Source organism: Cherax quadricarinatus, chromosome 32 (assembly GCF_038502225.1).
Source record: "Cherax quadricarinatus isolate ZL_2023a chromosome 32, ASM3850222v1, whole genome shotgun sequence".
In the NCBI taxonomy this organism is placed as follows: Eukaryota; Metazoa; Arthropoda; class Malacostraca; order Decapoda; family Parastacidae; genus Cherax; species Cherax quadricarinatus.
The window spans coordinates 4776121-4798513 of NC_091323.1; the positions used below are offsets into that span (position 1 = coordinate 4776121).

Sequence of the window (22393 nt, forward strand, 5' to 3'; positions counted from 1 at the left end):
TTTGAGACGAAAGGAAGTCCGTGTTAAAGAGACGTTTCTTGGCTTTATCCAGACAAGCCAGAGGGACCCTGAGAGCTTGATTGAAGACTTCTTGAAAAAGCTAGAGAAGGACGAAATGAAGCTACAAGATTCTCGGTCACAGTGCTATATTATTATTATTATTATTATAATCAAGGGGGAAGCGCTAAACCCGGAGGATTATACAGCGCCTGGGGGGGGGGATGTGGAAGGCATTCAGGCTTAATTCGGGGAACACAGTGCTATAACAACGCTGCAGTGATGGCTGGACACAGAACTGGTGTTCGTCAAGAAATAAATGAGGAAAACAACTTGGCAGTGTTTGTAAATTGCGACAATCACTCATTCAACTTGGTGGGTGTACATGCAGAGAAGCAGGATACAATGGTGGTCATGTTTTTTGAAACCATCGTAGCTCTTTACGTGTTCTTCTCTCGTTGAACACAGAGCTGGGAAAAACTCAAAAAAAAAAAAAAACGCCGTACCTTTGGCTGTTAAGTCGGAGTCCGAAACCAGGTGAAGTGCAAGACAGAAGCAGTGAAGCTCGTCAAGCACCTCGAAGAGATACTTCAGGTTCTCCAGGACATGATAGACAATGTAAAGGAGACCGGTGAAACAGAGAGTGACGTAAGGCAGTTGCATAACCGCGTGTTGAGTTACGATCTTCTGACTTTGCTAGGATTTTTGGAACAAAGTACTCGTTCGCATTGACCGTATTCAAAAGAGGCTGCAGGATCTTAGCATGTGAACTTCCAGGATGCTGCCCTGGATCTGAAAGCCTCTGAGATCAGTGAATCACTTGAAGGACTCTGTCTCTGTCAAGAATGAAATACTGAAGATGAAAGACGTCAGAGTGGAAAGAAACGAAAGGCTGATGAGAACATGAGAGACGCTGGAGGAAATGGAAAGAGTCATGAAGGGAACACTCGACCGTCTTCACAGAGAAATGGATGAAAGGTTCTCTCGTCTGTACGACACTGCCACCAAGTTTGGGGTCCTTCTCGATGTCGAGGGACTGCGTTACGACTTAAAATGTACGAAAATTTGGGTGAATTATACAGCTCTGATGTTGACTGGCAGCAGCTATATGAAGAAATTTTGGATTGCAGAATGTTGCTATCAAATCAGGTCAACATGAAAATATCAAGACCTGAAGAGCTTCTCGAATTTATTGTTCATTATGGAGCTGAGAGAATCTTACCCAGTCTTCGCATTGCTATTCAGATAATAATGCTGACCATCAGAGTTTCCATCGCCAGCTGCTAGAGATCATTTAGTAAGTAAAAATTAATGCTTTCGTTGAGAGGCTCCATGGGTCAAGGCAGACTCTGCGATCTTGATCTTCTGAGTGTAGAAAGAGAAGAAACTGAAGAAGAAGACGGAATCTGAACTCATCATGGACAATCTACATCAGCAAAAGCAAAGAAGACGCATTTGCAATTTTCAAGTAGCGCCGTAATTTCTAAGTTAAAAGATAAACGAGTTTGACTTGTATTTTGGAGTTGATTTCATGGTAAGGTTATCTAAAAGATGGGTGCCAGATGTCTGGACAGCGGCACAATTCCAGTGCTTGCCATTAGCGCAATTTTCCGTAGATATGCCACTGGTTGTGAGTTTTCCTGGCTACCCTTCTCTGGGTTTTCCTGGCTACCTTTCTCTGGGTTTTCCTGGCTACCCTTCTCTGGGTTTTCCTGGCTACCCTTCTCTGGGTTTTCCTTACTACCCTTCTCTGGGTTTTCCTGGCTACCCTTCTCTGGGTTTTCCTGGCTACCCTTCTCTGGGTTTTCCTTACTACCCTTCTCTGGGTTTTCCTGGCTACCGTGCTCTGGCTTTCCTGCTTTGGATTTTCCTAGCTCTCCTGCTCTGGGTTTTCCTGGTTACCCTGCTCTGGGTTTTCTTTGCTATCCTACTCTGGGTTTTCCTGGCTCTCCTGCACAGTTTTTCTCTGGCTCTCCAGCTCTCGATTTTCTTGGCTTTCCTACTCCAGGTTTTCGTCGCTACCATTCTCTAGGTTTTCCTGGCTACTGTACTCCGGAATTTCCTGGCTACCATTCTCTGGATTTTCATGGCTACCATACTCTGGGTTTTCATGGCTACGATACTCTGGGTTTTCCTGGCTCTTTTCCTCTGCATGCATTTCTCTAGTTTCTTCCCTGTGCCTTGTGGAACAGAAGTGTGCAACACTGTATCTCTATCATCAGAGCCAGATTAAGGTTTTGTGGGCCCCTGGGCCAAAGGTACCGTGAGGCCCCAGTGATATTTTCATCATATACGTGATGTAATAACAGTTTCAGCTGTAACTATGAACAATTTTCACTTAATCTCTGGAGGCCCTCCAGATGGCGGAGGTTCCAGGGCTGCAGCCCGAGGAGGCCCTCCAGCTAGCGGAGGTCCCTGGGCTGCAGCCCATGGAGGCCTTCCAGCTGGCGGAGGTCTCTGGGTTGCAGCCCATGAAAGCCTTCCAGCTGGCGGAGGTCCCTGGGCTGCAGACCCTGAAGGTATTCCAGCTGGCGGAGGTCTCTGGGTTGCAGCCCATGAAGGCCTTCCAGCTGGCGGAGGTCTCTGGGTTGCAGCCCATGAAGGCCCTCCAGCTGGCTAACTTTTTTATTTACTAAGCCCCCAGACTGTCCTTGTTCCCCGTTTATATTTAATTACTCTTATCTGTGCCCAAAATAATTTGTCTATGTTACAGAGTTATGTACATTTTATATTGTCATCTTCGTGTGCTAATGATAGTAACTCCAGCACAGCGCAGGATACAGGGAATCTTCTGGAACACATCCCAGAGCGAATTTCTTCTTTGTCACATCCCACAGTGAATGTTTTGTGTGGCACTTCCCACAGTGAATGTCTTGTGTGGCACATCCCACAGTGAATGTCTTGTGTGGCACATCTCACAGTGAACGTCTTGTGTGACGCTTTCCACAGTGAATGTTTTGTGTGACGCTTTCCACAGTGAATGTCTTGTGTGGCACATCCCACAGTGAATGTCTTGTGTGGCACATCCCACAGTGAATGTCTTGTGTGGCACATCTCACAGTGAATGTCTTGTGTGGCACATCCCACAGTGAATGTCTTGTGTGGCACATCTCACAGTGAATGTCTTGTGTGGCACATCTCACAGTGAATGTCTTGTGTGGCACATCTCACAGTGAATGTCTTGTGTGGCACATCTCACAGTGAATGTCTTGTGTGGCACATCCCACAGTGAATGTCTTGTGTGGCACATCTCACAGTGAACGTCTTGTGTGACGCTTTCCACAGTGAATGTTTTGTGTGACGCTTTCCACAGTGAATGTCTTGTGTGGCACATCCCACAGTGAATGTCTTGTGTGGCACATCCCACAGTGAATGTCTTGTGTGGCACATCTCACAGTGAATGTCTTGTGTGGCACATCCCACAGTGAATGTCTTGTGTGGCACATCTCACAGTGAATGTCTTGTGTGGCACATCCCACAGTGAATGTTTTCCATTATATAAATTTATGTTCACACTTGCTACAGATGATTGCTGATGTTATGAATGAAAAGAAGTTGGATGTCCTGGCCCTAAGCGAAACAAAGCTGAAGGGGGTAGGAGAGTTTCAGTGGGGGGAAATAAATGGGATTAAATCTGGAGTATCTGAGAGAGTTAGAGCAAAGGAAGGGGTAGCAGTAATGTTAAATGATCAGTTATGGAAGGAGAAAAGAGAATATGAATGTGTAAATTCAAGAATTATGTGGATTAAAGTAAAGGTTGGATGCGAGAAGTGGGTCATAATAAGCGTGTATGCACCTGGAGAAGAGAGGAATGCAGAGGAGAGAGAGAGATTTTGGGAGATGTTAAGTGAATGTATAGGAGCCTTTGAACCAAGTGAGAGAGTAATTGTGGTAGGGGACTTGAATGCTAAAGTAGGAGAAACTTTTAGAGAGGGTGTGGTAGGTAAGTTTGGGGTGCCAGGTGTAAATGATAATGGGAGCCCTTTGATTGAACTTTGTATAGAAAGGGGTTTAGTTATAGGTAATACATATTTTAAGAAAAAGAGGATAAGTATACACGATATGATGTAGGGCGAAATGACAGTAGTTTGTTGGATTATGTATTGGTAGATAAAAGACTATTGAGTAGACTTCAGGATGTACATGTTTATAGAGGGGCCACAGATATATCAGATCACTTTCTAGTTGTAGCTACACTGAGAGTAAAAGGTAGATGGGATACAAGGAGAATAGAAGCATCAGGGAAGAGAGAGGTGAAGGTTTATAAACTAAAAGAGGAGGCAGTTAGGGTAAGATATAAACAGCTATTGGAGGATAGATGGGCTAATGAGAGCATAGGCAATGGGGTCGAAGAGGTATGGGGTAGGTTTAAAAATGTAGTGTTAGAGTGTTCAGCAGAAGTTTGTGGTTACAGGAAAGTGGGTGCAGGAGGGAAGAGGAGCGATTGGTGGAATGATGATGTAAAGAGAGTAGTAAGGGAGAAAAAGTTAGCATATGAGAAGTTTTTACAAAGTAGAAGTGATGCAAGGAGGGAAGAGTATATGGAGAAAAAGAGAGAGGTTAAGAGAGTGGTGAAGCAATGTAAAAAGAGAGCAAATGAGAGAGTGGGTGAGATGTTATCAACAAATTTTGTTGAAAATAAGAAAAAGTTTTGGAGTGAGATTAACAAGTTAAGAAAGCCTAGAGAACAAATGGATTTGTCAGTTAAAAATAGGAGAGGAGAGTTATTAAATGGAGAGTTAGAGGTATTGGGAAGATGGAGGGAATATTTTGAGGAATTGTTAAATGTTGATGAAGATAGGGAAGCTGTGATTTCGTGTATAGGGCAAGGAGGAATAACATCTTGTAGGAGTGAGGAAGAGCCAGTTGTGAGTGTGGGGGAAGTTCGTGAGGCAGTAGGTAAAATGAAAGGGGGTAAGGCAGCCGGGATTGATGGGATAAAGATAGAAATGTTAAAAGCAGGTGGGGATATAGTTTTGGAGTGGTTGGTGCAATTGTTTAATAAATGTATGGAAGAGGGTAAGGTACCTAGGGATTGGCAGAGAGCATGCATAGTTCCTTTGTATAAAGGCAAAGGGGATAAAAGAGAGTGCAAAAATTATAGGGGGATAAGTCTGTTGAGTGTACCTGGTAAAGTGTATGGTAGAGTTATAATTGAAAGAATTAAGAGTAAGACGGAGAATAGGATAGCAGATGAACAAGGAGGCTTTAGGAAAGGTAGGGGGTGTGTGGACCAGGTGTTTACAGTGAAACATATAAGTGAACAGTATTTAGATAAGGCTAAAGAGGTCTTTGTGGCATTTATGGATTTGGAAAAGGCGTATGACAGGGTGGATAGGGGGGCAATGTGGCAGATGTTGCAAGTGTATGGTGTAGGAGGTAGGTTACTGAAAGCAGTGAAGAGTTTTTACGAGGATAGTGAGGCTCAAGTTAGAGTATGTAGGAAAGAGGGAAATTTTTTCCCAGTAAAAGTAGGCCTTAGACAAGGATGTGTGATGTCACCGTGGTTGTTTAATATATTTATAGATGGGGTTGTAAGAGAAGTAAATGCGAGGGTCTTGGCAAGAGGCGTGGAGTTAAAAGATAAAGAATCACACACAAAGTGGGAGTTGTCACAGCTGCTCTTTGCTGATGACACTGTGCTCTTGGGAGATTCTGAAGAGAAGTTGCAGAGATTGGTGGATGAATTTGGTAGGGTGTGCAAAAGAAGAAAATTAAAGGTGAATACAGGAAAGAGTAAGGTTATGAGGATAACAAAAAGATTAGGTGATGAAAGATTGAATATCAGATTGGAGGGAGAGAGTATGGAGGAGGTGAACGTATTCAGATATTTGGGAGTGGACGTGTCAGCGGATGGGTCTATGAAAGATGAGGTGAATCATAGAATTGATGAGGGAAAAAGAGTGAGTGGTGCACTTAGGAGTCTGTGGAGACAAAGAACTTTGTCCTTGGAGGCAAAGAGGGGAATGTATGAGAGTATAGTTTTACCAACGCTCTTATATGGGTGTGAAGCGTGGGTGATGAATGTTGCAGCGAGGAGAAGGCTGGAGGCAGTGGAGATGTCATGTCTGAGGGCAATGTGTGGTGTGAATATAATGCAGAGAATTCGTAGTTTGGAAGTTAGGAGGAGGTGCGGGATTACCAAAACTGTTGTCCATAGGGCTGAGGAAGGGTTGTTGAGGTGGTTCGGACATGTAGAGAGAATGGAGCGAAACAGAATGACTTCAAGAGTGTATCAGTCTGTAGTGGAAGGAAGGCGGGGTAGGGGTCGGCCTAGGAAGGGTTGGAGGGAGGGGGTAAAGGAGGTTTTGTGTGCGAGGGGCTTGGACTTCCAGCAGGCATGCGTGAGCGTGTTTGATAGGAGTGAATGGAGACAAATGGTTTTTAATACTTGACGTGCTGTTGGAGTGTGAGCAAAGTAACATTTATGAAGGGATTCAGGGAAACCGGCAGGCCGGACTTGAGTCCTGGAGATGGGAAGTACAGTGCCTGCACTCTGAAGGAGGGGTGTTAATGTTGCAGTTTAAAAACTGTAGTGTAAAGCACCCTTCTGGCAAGACAGTGATGGAGTGAATGATGGTGAAAGTTTTTCTTTTTCGGGCCACCCTGCCTTGGTGGGAATCGGCCGGTGTGATAATAAAAAAAATACTTGCTACAGATATCGTTTGTGGATATCTGGGAGCAGAGGTGAAGGAAGGGGTGGTAGGGGAGGTGGCGGTGGTAGGGGAGATGGGGTGGTAGGGGAAGCGACGGTCGTTGGGGAGGTGTCGGTAGCAGGGAGGTGGAGGTAGCGGTGGTAGGGAAGGTGGCTATTGTAGGGGAAGTGTCGATGGTAGGGGACGAGGTTGGTGGTATTGGAGGTGTGGTAAGGGATGTGAGGTGTTGGGGAGGTTGCAAAACCCTGTAGCCTCTGCTAGGGTTTCGCCTCCAAAGATTGCTGGCTTTGTACCCACTACGGCTGACAGAAAGAAGGTGATTATAACCAGGGTTAATACTCGCCCTGAAGACATATATCGACAGTATGTCAGGTATGTCACCTGTGTTTTGAGCATGACTCGCCTATCACGGCCTCAGATGGTTAACCCTGTTCACCTAACATCGACCCTAGGCACTGCGGATGTCTTAACGGGAGCAGTGGCATTGCAACGTCGAAGAGAGGCCGTAATCGATGGCTTGAGATGCGTAGTGACGTCGTGCAGTACTGACTCTTGCAACATCCGCTCACTTTTTATGGGTGGTTATTTGCTGACACTGTCTACAGGTGGCTCAGTCGAATCTGGAGTGGATTCTTTAAGTTTGAAGTGCCGACTGTGATGTATGAAACCTCGAGGTACATTATTAATTTAACAGCAAATTATCTTGAACTTTTCCTGGTGATGGTAAATAGCAACATCCACAAGCTCTCTCTCTCTCTCTCACACACACACACACACACACACACACACACACACACACACGCACACACACATACACACGAGAGAGAGGGGTGGGTAGATTGCGTTTTCCTAGACTGCAGGAAGGCCTTTGACAGTTCCCCACAAGAGATTAGTGCAGAAGCTGGAGGATCAGGCGCATGTAAAAGGGAGGGCACTGCAATGAATAAGGGAATACCTGACAGGGAGACAGCAATGAGTCATGGTACGTGAAGAGGTATCACAGTGGGCGCCTGTTACGAGCGGGGTCCCACAGGGGTTAGTTCTAGGACCAGTGCTATTTTTGATATATGTGAACGACATGATGGAAGGAATAGACTCTGAAGTGTCCCTGTTCGCAGATGACGTGAAGTTGATGAGAAGAATTAAATCGGACGAGGATGAGGCAGGACTGCAAAGAGACCTGGAGAGGCTGGACATGTGGTCCAGTAACTGGCTTCTCGAATTCAATCCAGCCAAATGCAAAGTCATGAAGATTGGGGATGGGCAAAGAAGACCGCAGACAGAGTATAGGCTAGGTGGACAAAGACTACAGACCTCACTCAGGGAGAAAGACCTTGGGGTGACCATAACACCGAGTACATCACCGGAGGCACACATCAACCAAATAACTGCTGCAGCATACGGGCGCCTGGCAAACCTGAGAATAGCGTTCCGATACCTTAATAAGGAATCGTTCAAGACACTGTACACTGTGTATGTTAGGCCCATACTGGAGTATGCAGCACCAGTCTGGAACCCACACCTGGTCAAGCACGTCAAGAAGTTAGAGAAATTACAAAGGTTTGCAACAAGGCTAGTCCCAGAGCTCAAGGGAATGTCGTACGAGGAAAGGTTAAGGGAAATCGGAATGACGACACTGGAGGATAGAAGGGTCAGGGGAGACATGATAACGTCATACAAGATCCTGCGGGGAATAGACAAGGTAGACAGAGATAGGATGTTCCAGAGAGGGGACACAGGGACAAGTGGTCACAACTGGAAGCTGAAGACTCAGACGAGTCACAGGGACGTTAGGAAGTATTTCTTCAGTCATAGAGTTGTCAGCAAGTGGAATAGCCTAGCAAGTGAAGTAGTGGAGGCAGGAACCATACATAGTTTTAAGTAGAGGTATGACAAAGCTCAGGAAGCAGAGAGAGAGAGAGGACCCAGTAGCGATCAGTGAAGAGGCGGGGCCAGGAGCTGAGTCTCGACCCCTGCAACCACAATTAGGTGTGTACAATTAGGTGAGTACATAAACATACACACACATACACACACACACACACACACACACACACACACACACACACACACACACACACACACACACACACATATATATATATATATATATATATATATGTCGTGCCGAATAGGCAGAGCTTGCGATCTTGGCTTAAATAGCAACGATCATCTTGCCATACAGGACAAGTGAAAATTTGTGTATGCAATAATTTCGCCAAAATCATTCTGAACCTAACGAAAAAAATATATTTCACTGTGTTTGTTTAGTATTAAATTATTGTAAACAAATCTAAAATATATTTAGTTGGGTTAGGCTAAAATAAATTGTTCTTGTTGTAATGAGGTTAGGTAAGTTTTCTAATATTCTTTTGAAGCAAAATTAAAAACTTTTACATTAACATTAATGAAAAAAATATCTTTAAACTTATAAGAGAAAATTTTAGAAAGGACTTAATTTTAAATGAGTTCTTACTAATTGACCAGTTTTACATATTCGGCACGACATATATATATATATATATATATATATATATATATATATATATATATATATATATATATATATATATATATATATATATATATATATATATATATATATGTCGTGTGTCTATTATATCTGCTTTGGATATGCATTCCCATTAGATTCTGCATAGTAGGAACATTTATTAAGATAAATGGGCGTTCTGGAATGAATTAATGAAACTATTTAGCAAATCACAAGACCTCACTTGATCTGTGCTGTTGCAAAAAGAATAAAGCATGATCTCTCTGTATGTGATGAATGGTTTAGAAAACCGACAAGTTAAAGAATTGAGACACTTATGCAACACATGGGAATCTTTATTTAAGAAATGTTTCGCCACACAGTGGCTTCGTCAGTCCAATACAAAGTAGAAGTGGGTAAAGAGGAGAAGTTTGAGGTAATCAGTCCCTCAACCTGGAATCGATGCGTTCAGTCCATCACTCTTGTAGGAAATGCAGCATAGGGCGAGAGAGGCGGCTTATATACTGCAGAACGGTGAGGTGAAGCAGGAGGAGGCGGGATCACAGTGGGACCTGCCACTAGTGTAAGTAGGTCGTCGTCCAAAGGTTGGGCAAGCGTTGAAGTCTTTGTACCAAGATCCCATGATGTTGCAGTGTCTGACAGATGTGATGAATGGTTTTGAAAACCGACAAGTTGAAGATGAAGCCACTGTGTGGCGAAACGTTTCTTCAGTAAAGATTCCTATGTGTTGCATAAGTGTCTCAATTCTTCATGATCCCTCTCATGCCCACTCCTGCTCTCCAGTGTGGGAAAGCTGGGAGAAGAGTCTTAGCTTCCTCGAGAGGGATCGCCGCCCCTTAAGAGGTGGTATCGTCGTCCCCCTTGGTTGGAGAAAATTTCTCCATAGGAAGTGTCGACAGTAGGGTATCTGGGGGTTGTGGTGGTGATGGGGAGGTGGGGATGGAAGGGGAAGAGGTGGTGGTAGGGAAGGTAGTGGTGCTAGGGGAGGTAGTGGTAGTAGTGGAGGAAGTGGTGGTAATGGTAGCATTGGTGGCAGGTTAATGGAAGAGTTTAGACTGGAAGACTGCAGTAGTGGTGGCAGTGTGAGGCAGGAGGCGTCAGGCGAGAGGGCAGAGGATGCGGAGGTGGTGGTGGAGAGGTGTAGCTGGGGTGGTGGTGGAGAGGTGAAGCTGCGGTGGTGGTGGAGAGGTGAAGCTGGGGTGGTGGTGCAGAGGTGAAGCTGGGGTGCTGGTGGAGGGTTGAGGCTAGGGAGGTGGTGGAGAGGTGAAGCAGAGGTGGTAATGGAAAGGCGAGGCTGGGGTGGTGATGGAGAGGTGAGGCTGAAGTGGTGGTAGTGGAGAGGCGAGGCTGGGGTGGTGGTGGAGAGGTGAAGCAGAGGTGGTAATGGAAAGGCGAAGCTGGGGTGGTGATGGAGAGGTGAGGCTGGAGTGGTGGTAGTGGAGAGGCGAGGCTGGGGTGGTGGTGGAGAGGTGAAGCGGAGGTGGTGGTGGAGAGGCGAGGCTGGGGTGGTGGTGGAGAGGTGAAGCGGAGGTGGTGGTGGAGAGGCGAGGCTGGAATGGTGATGGAGAGGTGTGTATAGTGTTGGAGAAGACGCTGGAGTTGGATGCTGGTAATGTGATAGTGCTCTTACACTGTTAAACAGCTACACTCTTCTGTCTATTGCCGGCACAATACAAGATAATCGTACGCAATATACATCACATTCACGGCTCTCTGTGTTATGGGTTAATTGTCTGGTTGACTCCTACTGTCAAGTATGGTGGTGAAACAGAGTGCTGTGGTGGGTGGATTTTGTTACCAGCCGTATGTGGTAGAACACCTGACAGCGCACAACTCCGGCTGGGTTGTGCACTGCCAGGCGTATCAGGTGGCAACAATGAATGGAAAGAACTCTTCAACATCAATCATCTCTAATTTAGTAAATTAACTATTATTTTTGGCACTATATACCCAGCAATAAAATTCAGTGCTTCCTTACTACCAATAGGTACTGTTCCTCCCTGTCCAATGCAGGAAACCACTGCCTCCAATTCATCATCAGAATTCCACAAAAATGTTATCTTAATCTTTCCAGAACCTCCCTCATCCTAATGTAACAATCTACTTTTGTCTGAAATTACCTAGTTCATCTGCTCATCAGGTTATATATTCATCTTGATCTCTTCCCAACTCAGTAAAATTTGCTGATAAAGACTCATCCATTGTTTTATGAATGTTAATGATCAGAGTGTTGCAGACGTGAGTCAGTGGGATGAGTAAAACCCACAAGTCAACAGAAACATGAGGAAACAGAGTTTATATTTTGATCTCATCTACATGCTTCTTCAGTACACAAAAAAAACGCACGTAGGAGGGAGGAGCTTACGGTGACGTTTCGGTCCGACTTTGTAAATGGGGCAAGTGGGACCGAAACGTTGTCGTGAACTCTTCTCTCTTATTTGCGGGTTATTTGTGTGTTCCAGTCACGGTATTGTGCGTTTCTGCTGTTTCCTCAGCACAGCAAGCCATTATTATTATTATTATTATTATTATATTATTATTATTATGATGGGTCTATGAAAGATGAGGTGAATCATAGAATTGATGAGGGGAAAAGAGTGAGTGGTGCACTTAGGAGTCTGTGGAGACAAAGAACTTTGTCCTTGGAGGCAAAGAGGGGAATGTATGAGAGTATAGTTTTACCAACGCTCTTATATGGGTGTGAAGCATGGGTGATGAATGTTGCAGCGAGGAGAAGGCTGGAGGCAGTGGAGATGTCATGTCTGAGGGCAATGTGTGGTGTGAATATAATGCAGAGAATTCGTAGTTTGGAAGTTAGGAGGAGGTGCGGGATTACCAAAACTGTTGTCCAGAGGGCTGAAGAAGGGTTGTTGAGGTGGTTCGGACATGTAGAGAGAATGGAGCGAAACAGAATGACTTCAAGAGTGTATCAGTCTGTAGTGGAAGGAAGGCGGGGTAGGGGTCGGCCTAGGAAAGGTTGGAGGGAGGGGGTAAAGGAGGTTTTGTGTGCGAGAGGCTTGGACTTCCAGCAGGCATGCGTGAGCGTGTTTGATAGGAGTGAATGGAGACAAATGGTTTTTAATACATGACGTGCTGTTGGAGTGTGAGCAAAGTAACATTTATGAAGGGGTTCAGGGAAACCGGCAGGCCGGACTTGAGTCCTGGAGATGGGAAGTACAGTGCCTGCACTCTGAAGGAGGGGTGTTAATGTTGCAGTTTAAAAACTGTAGTGTAAAGCACCCTTCTGGCAAGACAGTGATGGAGTGAATGATGGTGAAAGTTTTTCTTTTTCGGGCCACCCTGCCTTGGTGGGAATCGGCCAGTGTGATAATAATAATAAAAAAAATATTATGTATCACCGAAGGGAGACTTTAAGTTTTCCTAAATTACTTACGATGTTATTTCACACATAATTCGAGAACAGGACATCCAATCCTCATGAAATTTCCAGTAGCAGTGTATGGTAAAGAGGACCAAATCCTGCAACAGGTATCATGTTCCTTATGAACGAACTTGAACACATTCCCAACATCTAGGAATTGTTCATATAACTTCCACAGCCCTCACATTGGCATAACTTCAAACGTTCCAAAAAAGATGCCTAAAAAATTGTTGACTTCGGAGAGTGAAAATTAAATGTTTAGGAGCAGATTTAACAATTTGATGTGCTTATAGTTTGAAAATTTAATTCCCGTTAAATCACGTTAAATAATTTTCTGTTTTGCTGGTTTGAACGGCTTCAGTATTTAATGGCATTTAATGGTATTTAATGGCATTTAATGGTATTTAATGGCATTAAATGGTAGATAATGGCATTAATGGAATTTATTGGTATTTAATGACATTAAATAGTATTTAATGGCATTTAATGGTATTTATTGGCATTTAATAGTAGTTAATGGCATTTAATGGTATTTAATTACATTTAATGGTATCTTAGAGACAGGATAGTGCCCATTAAATTTACTTTGCGTTCAGACAGATTTGTTAAATATGATAAAAACAAATCTTGGAATTGTTGAAATCCCTGACATAACTGGAGAATGACTCATCTGATCGGCTTCAAATTCTCATCACTGGTTTGGTTTCCTGAACACATGGTTCACAATGCTATTGGAAGGCATAAATCCTAATTTACCCTTTTCATTCAATAAATAGTGATATTCATTATTTGTTCAATACCTAAGGAATGTTTCTTCCGACTGGTTACAAACTTTTATTGACCATATGTTATGTAAGATGGATAACCCATAAATTTAGTCCGAGTTTGTGCGAATTTAAATTTTTACCTAAATAATTAAAAATAAACATTTAATAGTTCGAATAAAATTACTTGATAATGCCTATTCCTATCGGCTTCAAACTTTTAACATTATTGGGTTTTATTACAATAAAACCTGTCACTAAGGTAATAGCTAAAGAATGCTCCTTCTGATCGGTTTCAAACCCAAAATACTGGTGTGTTGACTTTGGGCTGTTTGGGTGCCAATTTAACATTTTTCTGCCAATTATATCAAATTGGATTTTTGAGAAAGAAATCAAATATTTTTCTAACAGGATTATAAAGAATTTTGTATAGAATGTAAAGGAGAAAACTAGAAAAAAAATCTCGTTTTTATGGCATTTTTAAGTTTACCAAAGGAAGACTTTCCAGTCTTTTGGAACATTCTCAGACATATTTTCATTTGCTTTGTCAAAAATTTTAGTTTATTACCAGAGAATGTCTTATTTTACCCACTTGAAATGTTCAAATTCCATATAATGTATCTTGGGCAGAATTCATGAGCCTATTTGTGCGTGTGAGTGACCAGGGCACAATGTTACATTGGTCATAATGGACCCCAATGGAACTAATTCACTCTGTCTGACTTTTTTGAGTTATCCCAGATTCTCTACACACACATATATATACATATATAGTAGTAGGTTGGTAGACAGCAACCACCCAGGGAAGTACTACCGTCCTGCCAGATGACTGTGAAACAGAAACCTGTAACTGTTTTGCATGATGGTAGGATTGCTGGTTTCTTTTTCTGTCTCATAAACACGCTAGATAACAGGGATATCTTGCTACTCCTACTTACACTTTGGTCACACTTCACAGACACGCACATGCATATATATATACATACATCTAGGTTTTTCTCCCTTTTTCTAAATAGCTCTTGTTCTTCTTTATTTCTTCTATTGTCCATGGGGAAGTGGAAAAGAATCTTTCTTCTGTAAGCCATGCGTGTCGTATGAGGCGACTAAAATGCCGGGAGCAATGGGCTAGTAACCCCTTCTCCTGTAGACATTTACTAAAAAAGAGAAGAAGAAAAACTTTATAAAACTGGGATGCTTGAATTTGCGTGGATGTAGTGCGGATGACAAGAAACAGATGATTGCTGATGTTATGAATGAAAAGAAGTTGGATGTCCTGGCCCTAAGCGAAACAAAGCTGAAGGGGGTAGGGGAGTTTCGGTGGGGGGAAATAAATGGGATTAAATCTGGAGTATCTGAGAGAGTTAGAGCAAAGGAAGGGGTAGCAGTAATGTTGAATGATCAGTAATGGAAGGAGAAAAGAGAATATGAATGTGTAAATTCAAGAATTATGTGGATTAAAGTAAAGGTTGGATGCGAAAAGTGGATCATAATAAGCGTGTACGCACCTGGAGAAGAGAGGAATGTAGAGGAGAGAGAGAGATTTTGGGAGATGTTAAGTGAATGTATAGGAGCCTTGGAACCAAGTGAGAGAGTAATTGTGGTAGGGGATCTGAATGCTAAAGTAGGAGAAACTTTTAGAGAGGGTGTGGTAGGTAAGTATGAGGTGCCAGGTGTAAATGATAATGGAAGCCCTTTGAGTGAACTTTGTATAGAAAGGGGTTTAGTTATAGGTAATACATATTTTAAGAAAAAGAGAATAAATAAGTATACAAGATATGATGTAGGGCGAAATGACAGTAGTTTGTTGGATTATGTATTGGTAGATAAAAGACTGTTGAGTAGACTTCAGGATGTACATGTTTATAGAGGGGCCACAGATATATCAGATCACTTTCTAGTTGTAGCTACACTGAGAGTAAAAGGTAGATGGGATACAAGGAGAATAGAAGCATCAGGGAAGAGAGAGGTGAAGGTTTATAAACTAAAAGAGGAGGCAGTTAGGGTAAGATATAAACAGCTATTGGAGGATAGATGGGCTAATGAGAGCATAGGAAATGGGATCGAAGAGGTATGGGGTAGGTTTAAAAATGTAGTGTTAGAGTGTTCAGCAGAAGTTTGTGGTTACAGGAAAGTGGGTGCGGGAGGAAAGAGGAGCGATTGGTGGAATGATGATGTAAAGAGAGTAGTAAGGGAGCAAAAGATAGCATATGAGAAGATTTTACAAAGTAGAAGTGATGCAAGGAGGGAAGAGTATATGGAGAAAAAGAGAGAGGTTAAGAGAGTGGTGAAGCAATGTAAAAAGAGAGCAAATGAGAGAGTGGGTGAGATGTTATCAACAAATTTTGTTGAAAATAAGAAAAAGTTTTGGAGTGAGATTAACAAGTTAAGGAAGCCTAGAAAACAAATGGATTTGTCAGTTAAAAATAGGAGAGGAGAGTTATTAAATGGAGAGTTAGAGGTATTGGGAAGATGGAGGGAATATTTTGAGGAATTGTTAAATGTCGATGAAGATAGGGAAGCTGTGATTTCGTGTATAGGGCAAGGAGGAATAACATCTTGTAGGAGTGAGGAAGAGCCAGTTGTGAGTGTGGGGGAAGTTCGTGAGGCAGTAGGTAAAATGAAAGGGGGTAAGGCAGTTGGGATTGATGGGATAAAGATAGAAATGTTAAAAGCAGGTGGAAATATAGTTTTGGAGTGGTTGGTGCAATTATTTAATAAATGTATGGAAGAGGGTAAGGTACCAAGGGATTGGCAGAGAGCATGCATAGTTCCTTTGTATAAAGGCAAAGGGGACAAAAGAGAGTGCAAAAATTATAGGGGGATAAGTCTGTTGAGTATACCTGGTAAAGTGTATGGTAGAGTTATTATTGAAAGAATTAAGAGTAAGACTGAGAATAGGATAGCAGATGAACAAGGAGGCTTTAGGAAAGGTAGGGGATGTGTGGACCAGGTGTTTACAGTGAAACATATAAGTGAACAGTATTTAGATAAGGCTAAAGAGGTCTTTGTGGCATTTATGGATTTGGAAAAGGCGTATGACAGGGTGGATAGGGGGGCAATGTGGCAGATGTTGCAGGTGTATGGTGTAGGAGGTAGGTTACTGAAAGCAGTGAAGAGTTTTTATGAGGATAGTGAGGCTCAAGTTAGAGTATGTAGGAAAGAGGGAAATTATTTCCCAGAAAAAGTAGGCCTTAGACAAGGATGTGTGATATCACCGTGGTTGTTTAATATATTTATAGATGGGGTTGTAAGAGAAGTAAATGCGAGGGTCTTGGCAAGAGGTGTGGAGTTAAAAGATAAAGAATCACACATAAAGTGGGAGTTGTCACAGTTGCTCTTTGCTGATGACACTGTGCTCTTGGGAGATTCTGAAGAGAAGTTGCAGAGATTGGTGGATGAATTTGGTAGGGTGTGCAAAAGAAGAAAATTAAAAGTGAATACAGGAAAGAGTAAGGTTATGAGGATAACAAAAAGATTAGGTGATGAAAGATTGGATATCAGATTGGAGGGAAAGAGTATGGAGGAGGTGAATGTTTTCAGATATTTGGGAGTGGACGTGTCAGCGGATGGGTCTATGAAAGATGAGGTGAATCATAGAACTGATGAGGGGAAAAGGGTGAGCGGTGCACTTAGGAGTCTGTGGAGACAAAGAACTTTGTCCTTGGAGGCAAAGAGGGGAATGTATGAGAGTATAGTTTTACCAACGCTCTTATATGGGTTTGAAGCATGGGTGATGAATGTTGCAGCGAGGAGAAGGCTGGAGGCAGTGGAGATGTCATGTCTGAGGGCAATGTGTGGTGTGAATATAATGCAGAGAATTCGTAGTTTGGAAGTTAGGAGGAGGTGCGGGATTACCAAAACTGTTGTCCAGAGGGCTGAAGAAGGGTTGTTGAGGTGGTTCGGACATGTAGAGAGAATGGAGCGAAACAGAGTGACTTCAAGAGTGTATCAGTCTGTAGTGGAAGGAAGGCGGGGTAGGGGTCGGCCTAGGAAAGGTTGGAGGGAGGGGGTAAAGGAGGTTTTGTGTGCGAGGGGCTTGGACTTCCAGCAGGCATGCGTGAGCGTGTTTGATAGGAGTGAATGGAGACAAATGGTTTTTAATACTTGACGTGCTGTTGGAGTGTGAGCAAAGTAACATTTATGAAGGGGTTCAGGGAAACCGGCAGGCCGGACTTGAGTCCTGGAGATGGGAAGTACAGTGCCTGCACTCTGAAGGAGGGGTGTTAATGTTGCAGTTTAAAAACTGTAGTGTAAAGCACCCTTCTGGCAAGACAGTGATGGAATGAATGATGGTGAAAGTTTTTCTTTTTCGGGCCACCCTGCCTTGGTGGGAATCGGCCAGTGTGATAAAAAAAAATCTAAAAGGCTTAGTACCGTGACTGGAACGATACAGAAATAACCTTTACATAGAAGAGAGGAGCTTACGACGACGTTTCGGTCCGACTTGGACCATTTACATAGTCACAATGGTCCAAGTCGGACCGAAACGTCGTCGTAAGCTTCTCTCTTCTATGTGCAGGTTATTTGTGCATCTCTACACATATGCTGCTATGTATGATAATCTATGTAACTGTATTTGTGTACACCAGAATAAACTTAGTTATTCCCGAATTATGTGTCATTATTATAACTGCAGACACACGTCTCGTGTGTCCTCCTTAGTAGACACACGAGACGTCTGGTATATTTAGTATAGCATTTTTGCATTACCGCAATATGTCACCTTGATGCTGGTGAGGGGCTCTTGATCTTGGGAACTGGATTTACCTTCTGTCTTGGAATGAATTTGAACGGCTGCTTTTCCACAGACGCTCTGTAATCTTTACCGGTTTATCGGTTTCGTCTGATTAAACTGAAATAATCGTGAACGGCATGAGAGTTTAATGGCTGATGCATCACGTGTCATGGTCCATTAATTAGTCTAACAGTTAATGGTCCAATTCGGGCCATTAACTAATGGCCCGAATTTCATGAACTTAGGCTCAGGAGGCACAACTTTGGCTGGATTCTGTGTAATAACTGGAAAATGTTTCTTCTGGCCAGCTTTATTCTTTTAGTACTGATGTGTTTACCACAGGGGTAACAATCTCTTGATGTCAGATGGTACAAGTTATTATGTGCCAATTTTATAATCAAACTGGTGTCTGTGAAGTAACTGGTGAATGTCTCTTCTGGTCAGAAATAAGTCACAGTGTTTGACTTTATTGGGGTATCATAGGTTAAATAAACTTAATGTTCTTTTAAGTGTCTGTAACATCTGTGTGCCGTCAACACTCTTAAAAATATGTAAGTTATGTACACTAAGATTTATAAACTTGCTGTACTTTACTTTTCTAAAACTTAGTCATCCTTTGTGAAAAATTTGAACTGATCTCAGTTTGGATTATTGGAAGAAATTTGAAAAAAATTAAGATACTCCTTTTGGTGCGATAATTTTTGGGTGTCTAATCTGATTAGTCTCGAGCTTAATGTGCTTGTGTATTTTAGTATATTAGTCACTTTAGTTTCTTTGAAAAGTTTGAATTACATTTGGTCTACGTTACTTTTAATTTAACAGATATAATGAAGAAATTTGGATATTAATTTCCAAATGATGACTTGTGAATTTAACTGCATCATCAACTTATGCAGCACTCTGCACTATTCCAGTCGTATGCATTGACACACAAAGTGCTGAGGTTGTGAAATACAGACATATCTCCCTCGGATCAGGCAGCGACCGAAATACTTGTAACTCTCTTCATTGTAATTATTTTACTCTATAATTATTATTATTACGACTATTATTATTATTATTAATTTTTTATTGATATTATTATTATTATTATTATTATTATTATGAGTGAGTGTAATATTGTACTCACCCTCCGTGGCTACACACTTGAGAGTGAGTGTCATCCCCAACACGTAAGGACCAATAGTAGAGCTTTTTTCGTTACCATTAACGTCCAAAATTCTCACACTGTCTGGTGGCACTGTAGAGGAGAAGAGAAGCACGGTTACTACTACACACTGGTGGCACTGTAGAGGAGAAGAAGAGAAGCACTGTTACTACTACACGCTGTCTGGTGGCACTGTAAAGAAGAAAACAAGGTAACTTCAAACTGTCTGGTGGCACTGTGGAGGAGATCAAGCAAGGTTACCACACACTGATAGCAGTGTGGAGAAAAGAGAGAGAGAGAGAGAGAGAGAGAGAGAGAGAGAGAGAGAGAGAGAGAGAGAGAGAGAGAGAGAGAGAACAAGGTTACTACACATTATGGTCTTCGCCAGTGCTCTTGGCAGGCGACACCTACCTTGTTAAATGCGCCATTGTGTGAGCCGTCACCTCACCACAGTCAGCTTATCTCAGGGTTCGTGGATCAATTAGACACTTCTGCGACATTTGTGAATCTTTATTGTGGTAACATTATGCCAACAAGTGGCCTTTTAAGTTTGATACAGAGATGAACGGTGGAAGAGGGAAAGGAGTGTGAGGAACTCAGTCCCTTAGCCTGGAGTCGATATGTTGAGTCCATCAATCTTTTGAAAAGTACAGCATATACTCGGAGAAGTGCCTTATATATACTGCAAACAGGTGAGCAGAAGCAGCTGGAGGCAGCGTCACCAGTGGAAAAATCCAGTAGTGTAAGTCGTGTTTCTTCTCAAAGAAGTGTAAGTCTCCTGGTGTGTATAACCTGAGAGTTGAATATCTCTCTCAGTGTGTATAACCTGAGAGTTGTATATCTCTCTCAGTGTGTATAACCTGAGAGTTGAATATCTCTCTCAGTGTGTATAACCTGAGAGTTGAATATCTCTCTCAGTGTGTATAACCTGAGAGTTGTATATCTCTCTAAGTGTGTATAACCTGAGAGCTGTTTATCTCTCTCAGTGTGTATAACCAGAGAGTTGTATTTCTCAGTGTGAATAACCTGAGAGTTGTATCTCTCTCTCAATATGTATAACCTGAGAATTGTATATCTCTCTCAGTGTGTATAACCTGAGAGTTGTATATCTCTCTAAGTGTGTATAGCCTCAGACCTGTATATCTCTCTCAGTGTGTATAGCCTCAGACCTGTATATCTCTCAGTGTGTATAGCCTGAGAGTTGTATATCTCTCTCAGTGTGTATAGCATGATAGTTGTATATCTCTCTCAGTGTGTATAGCATGATAGTTGTATGTCTCTCTCAGTGTGTATAGCATGAGAGCTGTATATCTCTCTCAGTGTGTATAGCCTGAGAGTTGTATATCTCTCTCAGTGTGTATAACGTAAGAGTTGTTTAACTCTCTCAGTGGGCATACACTGAAAAGTATTTCTCACAGAATTCAGTCATTAAAAGGTATTTATCTCTGAGTACTTACTGTACACCGAGTGTGTATACCTGTGTATATTCACTGAAGAGTGTATTTTTCAATGTACATTCTGAGTGCACATGGTGCTAAGTGCACATGGTGTTAAGTGCACATGGTGTTAAGTCTCTCACAGTATAGGTAAACTGACAGGTGTTTATCTTAAGTATTAAATAATACAGATGGATTTACTTTTAAGGAACTTAATCGATGTGTGTTTAATTTTAAAGGATCCTGGTCCATGTGTGTTTAATTTTAAAGGATCCTGGTCCATGTGCGTTTAATTTTAAAGGATCCTGGTCCATGTGCGTTTAATTTTAAAGAATCCTGGTCCATGTGCGTTTAATTTTAAAGGATCCTGGTCCATGAGCGTTTAATTTTAACTAGAGGAGTCTGGTCCATCTGCGTTTAATTTTAAAAAAGCCTGGTCCATGTGCGTTTAATTTTAAAGAAGCCTGGTCCGTGTGCGTTTAATTTTAAAGAAGCCTGGTCCATGTGCGTTTAATTTTAAAGAGGCCTGGTCAATATATGCTTAGTTTTAAAGATTTCAGGTCATTAACTCGAAAAAAACAGAAGAATGGAGGAGGACTGTAGTAGACTCATAACCTCCAAATCTCCCAAACGCATATATTTGTCCAACATAAGTATCTAATTCAAGACAAATTGTCCCTTTGACGAAGAACTCACTCCGTATTTTTGTGAGTATTTTGCCATCTGGAGATTAAATAAGGAATGAATTTGCTGCAGCAGTCTCTGCTGAGCCATGTTCCTTGGCTGGGCCCGAGCGGCCATGATTTATTACGGTCGTCCGCCTCCACTTTCCTACTACTACGTGCCATTAATTCGTGATAACTCTGACATATCCACGAAATACTTCATGATAAGCTAATATACAAAACAAACTTTTGTTGCGACAATGTTCTGATCTATTAAGAACTTTATCAGAGAAAGGAAAGATAAATTATGACGATCATAAGATTTTGGTCGATTTATTTACCAAGAGAATTAGTTACTCAATAAAGTCATCTCGTCATCGGGGACTATCTGTCTTATGGGTGTCCCTAAATCTTCTTCACATGAATGCGACTCCTTACAGCCGGCTTGCAGCCAGGTACTGTACATACTCCTGTACTTAGCTCAGTGGTCACCTGTACTTAGCTCAGTGGCGACCTGTACTTAGCTCAGTGGTCACCTGTACTTAGCTCAGTGGTGACCTGTACTTAGCTCAGTGAGGACGTGTCGAGTGTGCTCTCTACGGACTGAACCGAGATGCCCTCCATCGAGCAACTTTACCAACAGCTTAAGGATGAATTGAGGATGGCAAAGATGGAGATTCGGCGATTGACCGAGGAAAACAAGAGGATTCGTAGCAGTCCCCCTGTTCTGAGTCCTCAGGTCAAGAAGGGAAACTGTACAGTGGCTGGACAGCATGGAACGAAGTTGACGATCAAGAAAACGAATGGAAAGGTAGAAACGATGAAGAAGAAAGAGACTGCTGTGGAAACTGTTGTGGAAACATCTAATGCATTCTCCATGCTACCCGACGATTGTGAGTCGACTACTGGGAACGTCACGAACAACACCAAGGAAGGTAAGAATATTGTTGTTGTTGGGGATAGCCAAGTTAGGTACATGGATAGGGCGTTCTGCTTGAAGGACAGGAGTAGGAGACAGAGGGTTTGCTTTCCTGGGGCTGAGATGGAGGATATTGTTAGTCGTCTGGATGACATCATGAGAGGTAATGGGAGCAATCCT

The 22393-nt window shown here is 42.5% G+C and overlaps 1 protein-coding gene across 1 annotated transcript in view; it reads right to left on the reverse strand.

Annotated features, from left to right (window-relative positions):
- The window catches only part of LOC128690170 (nephrin-like), a 398545-nt gene that overhangs the window by 230059 nt on the left and 146093 nt on the right, over positions 1 to 22393 (reverse strand). Inside the window, exon 2 of the mRNA XM_070090735.1 lies at positions 19176 to 19286. Within this exon, the coding sequence (XP_069946836.1) occupies positions 19176 to 19286 (111 nt within the window). The remainder of the gene's footprint in view (positions 1 to 19175; positions 19287 to 22393) is intronic.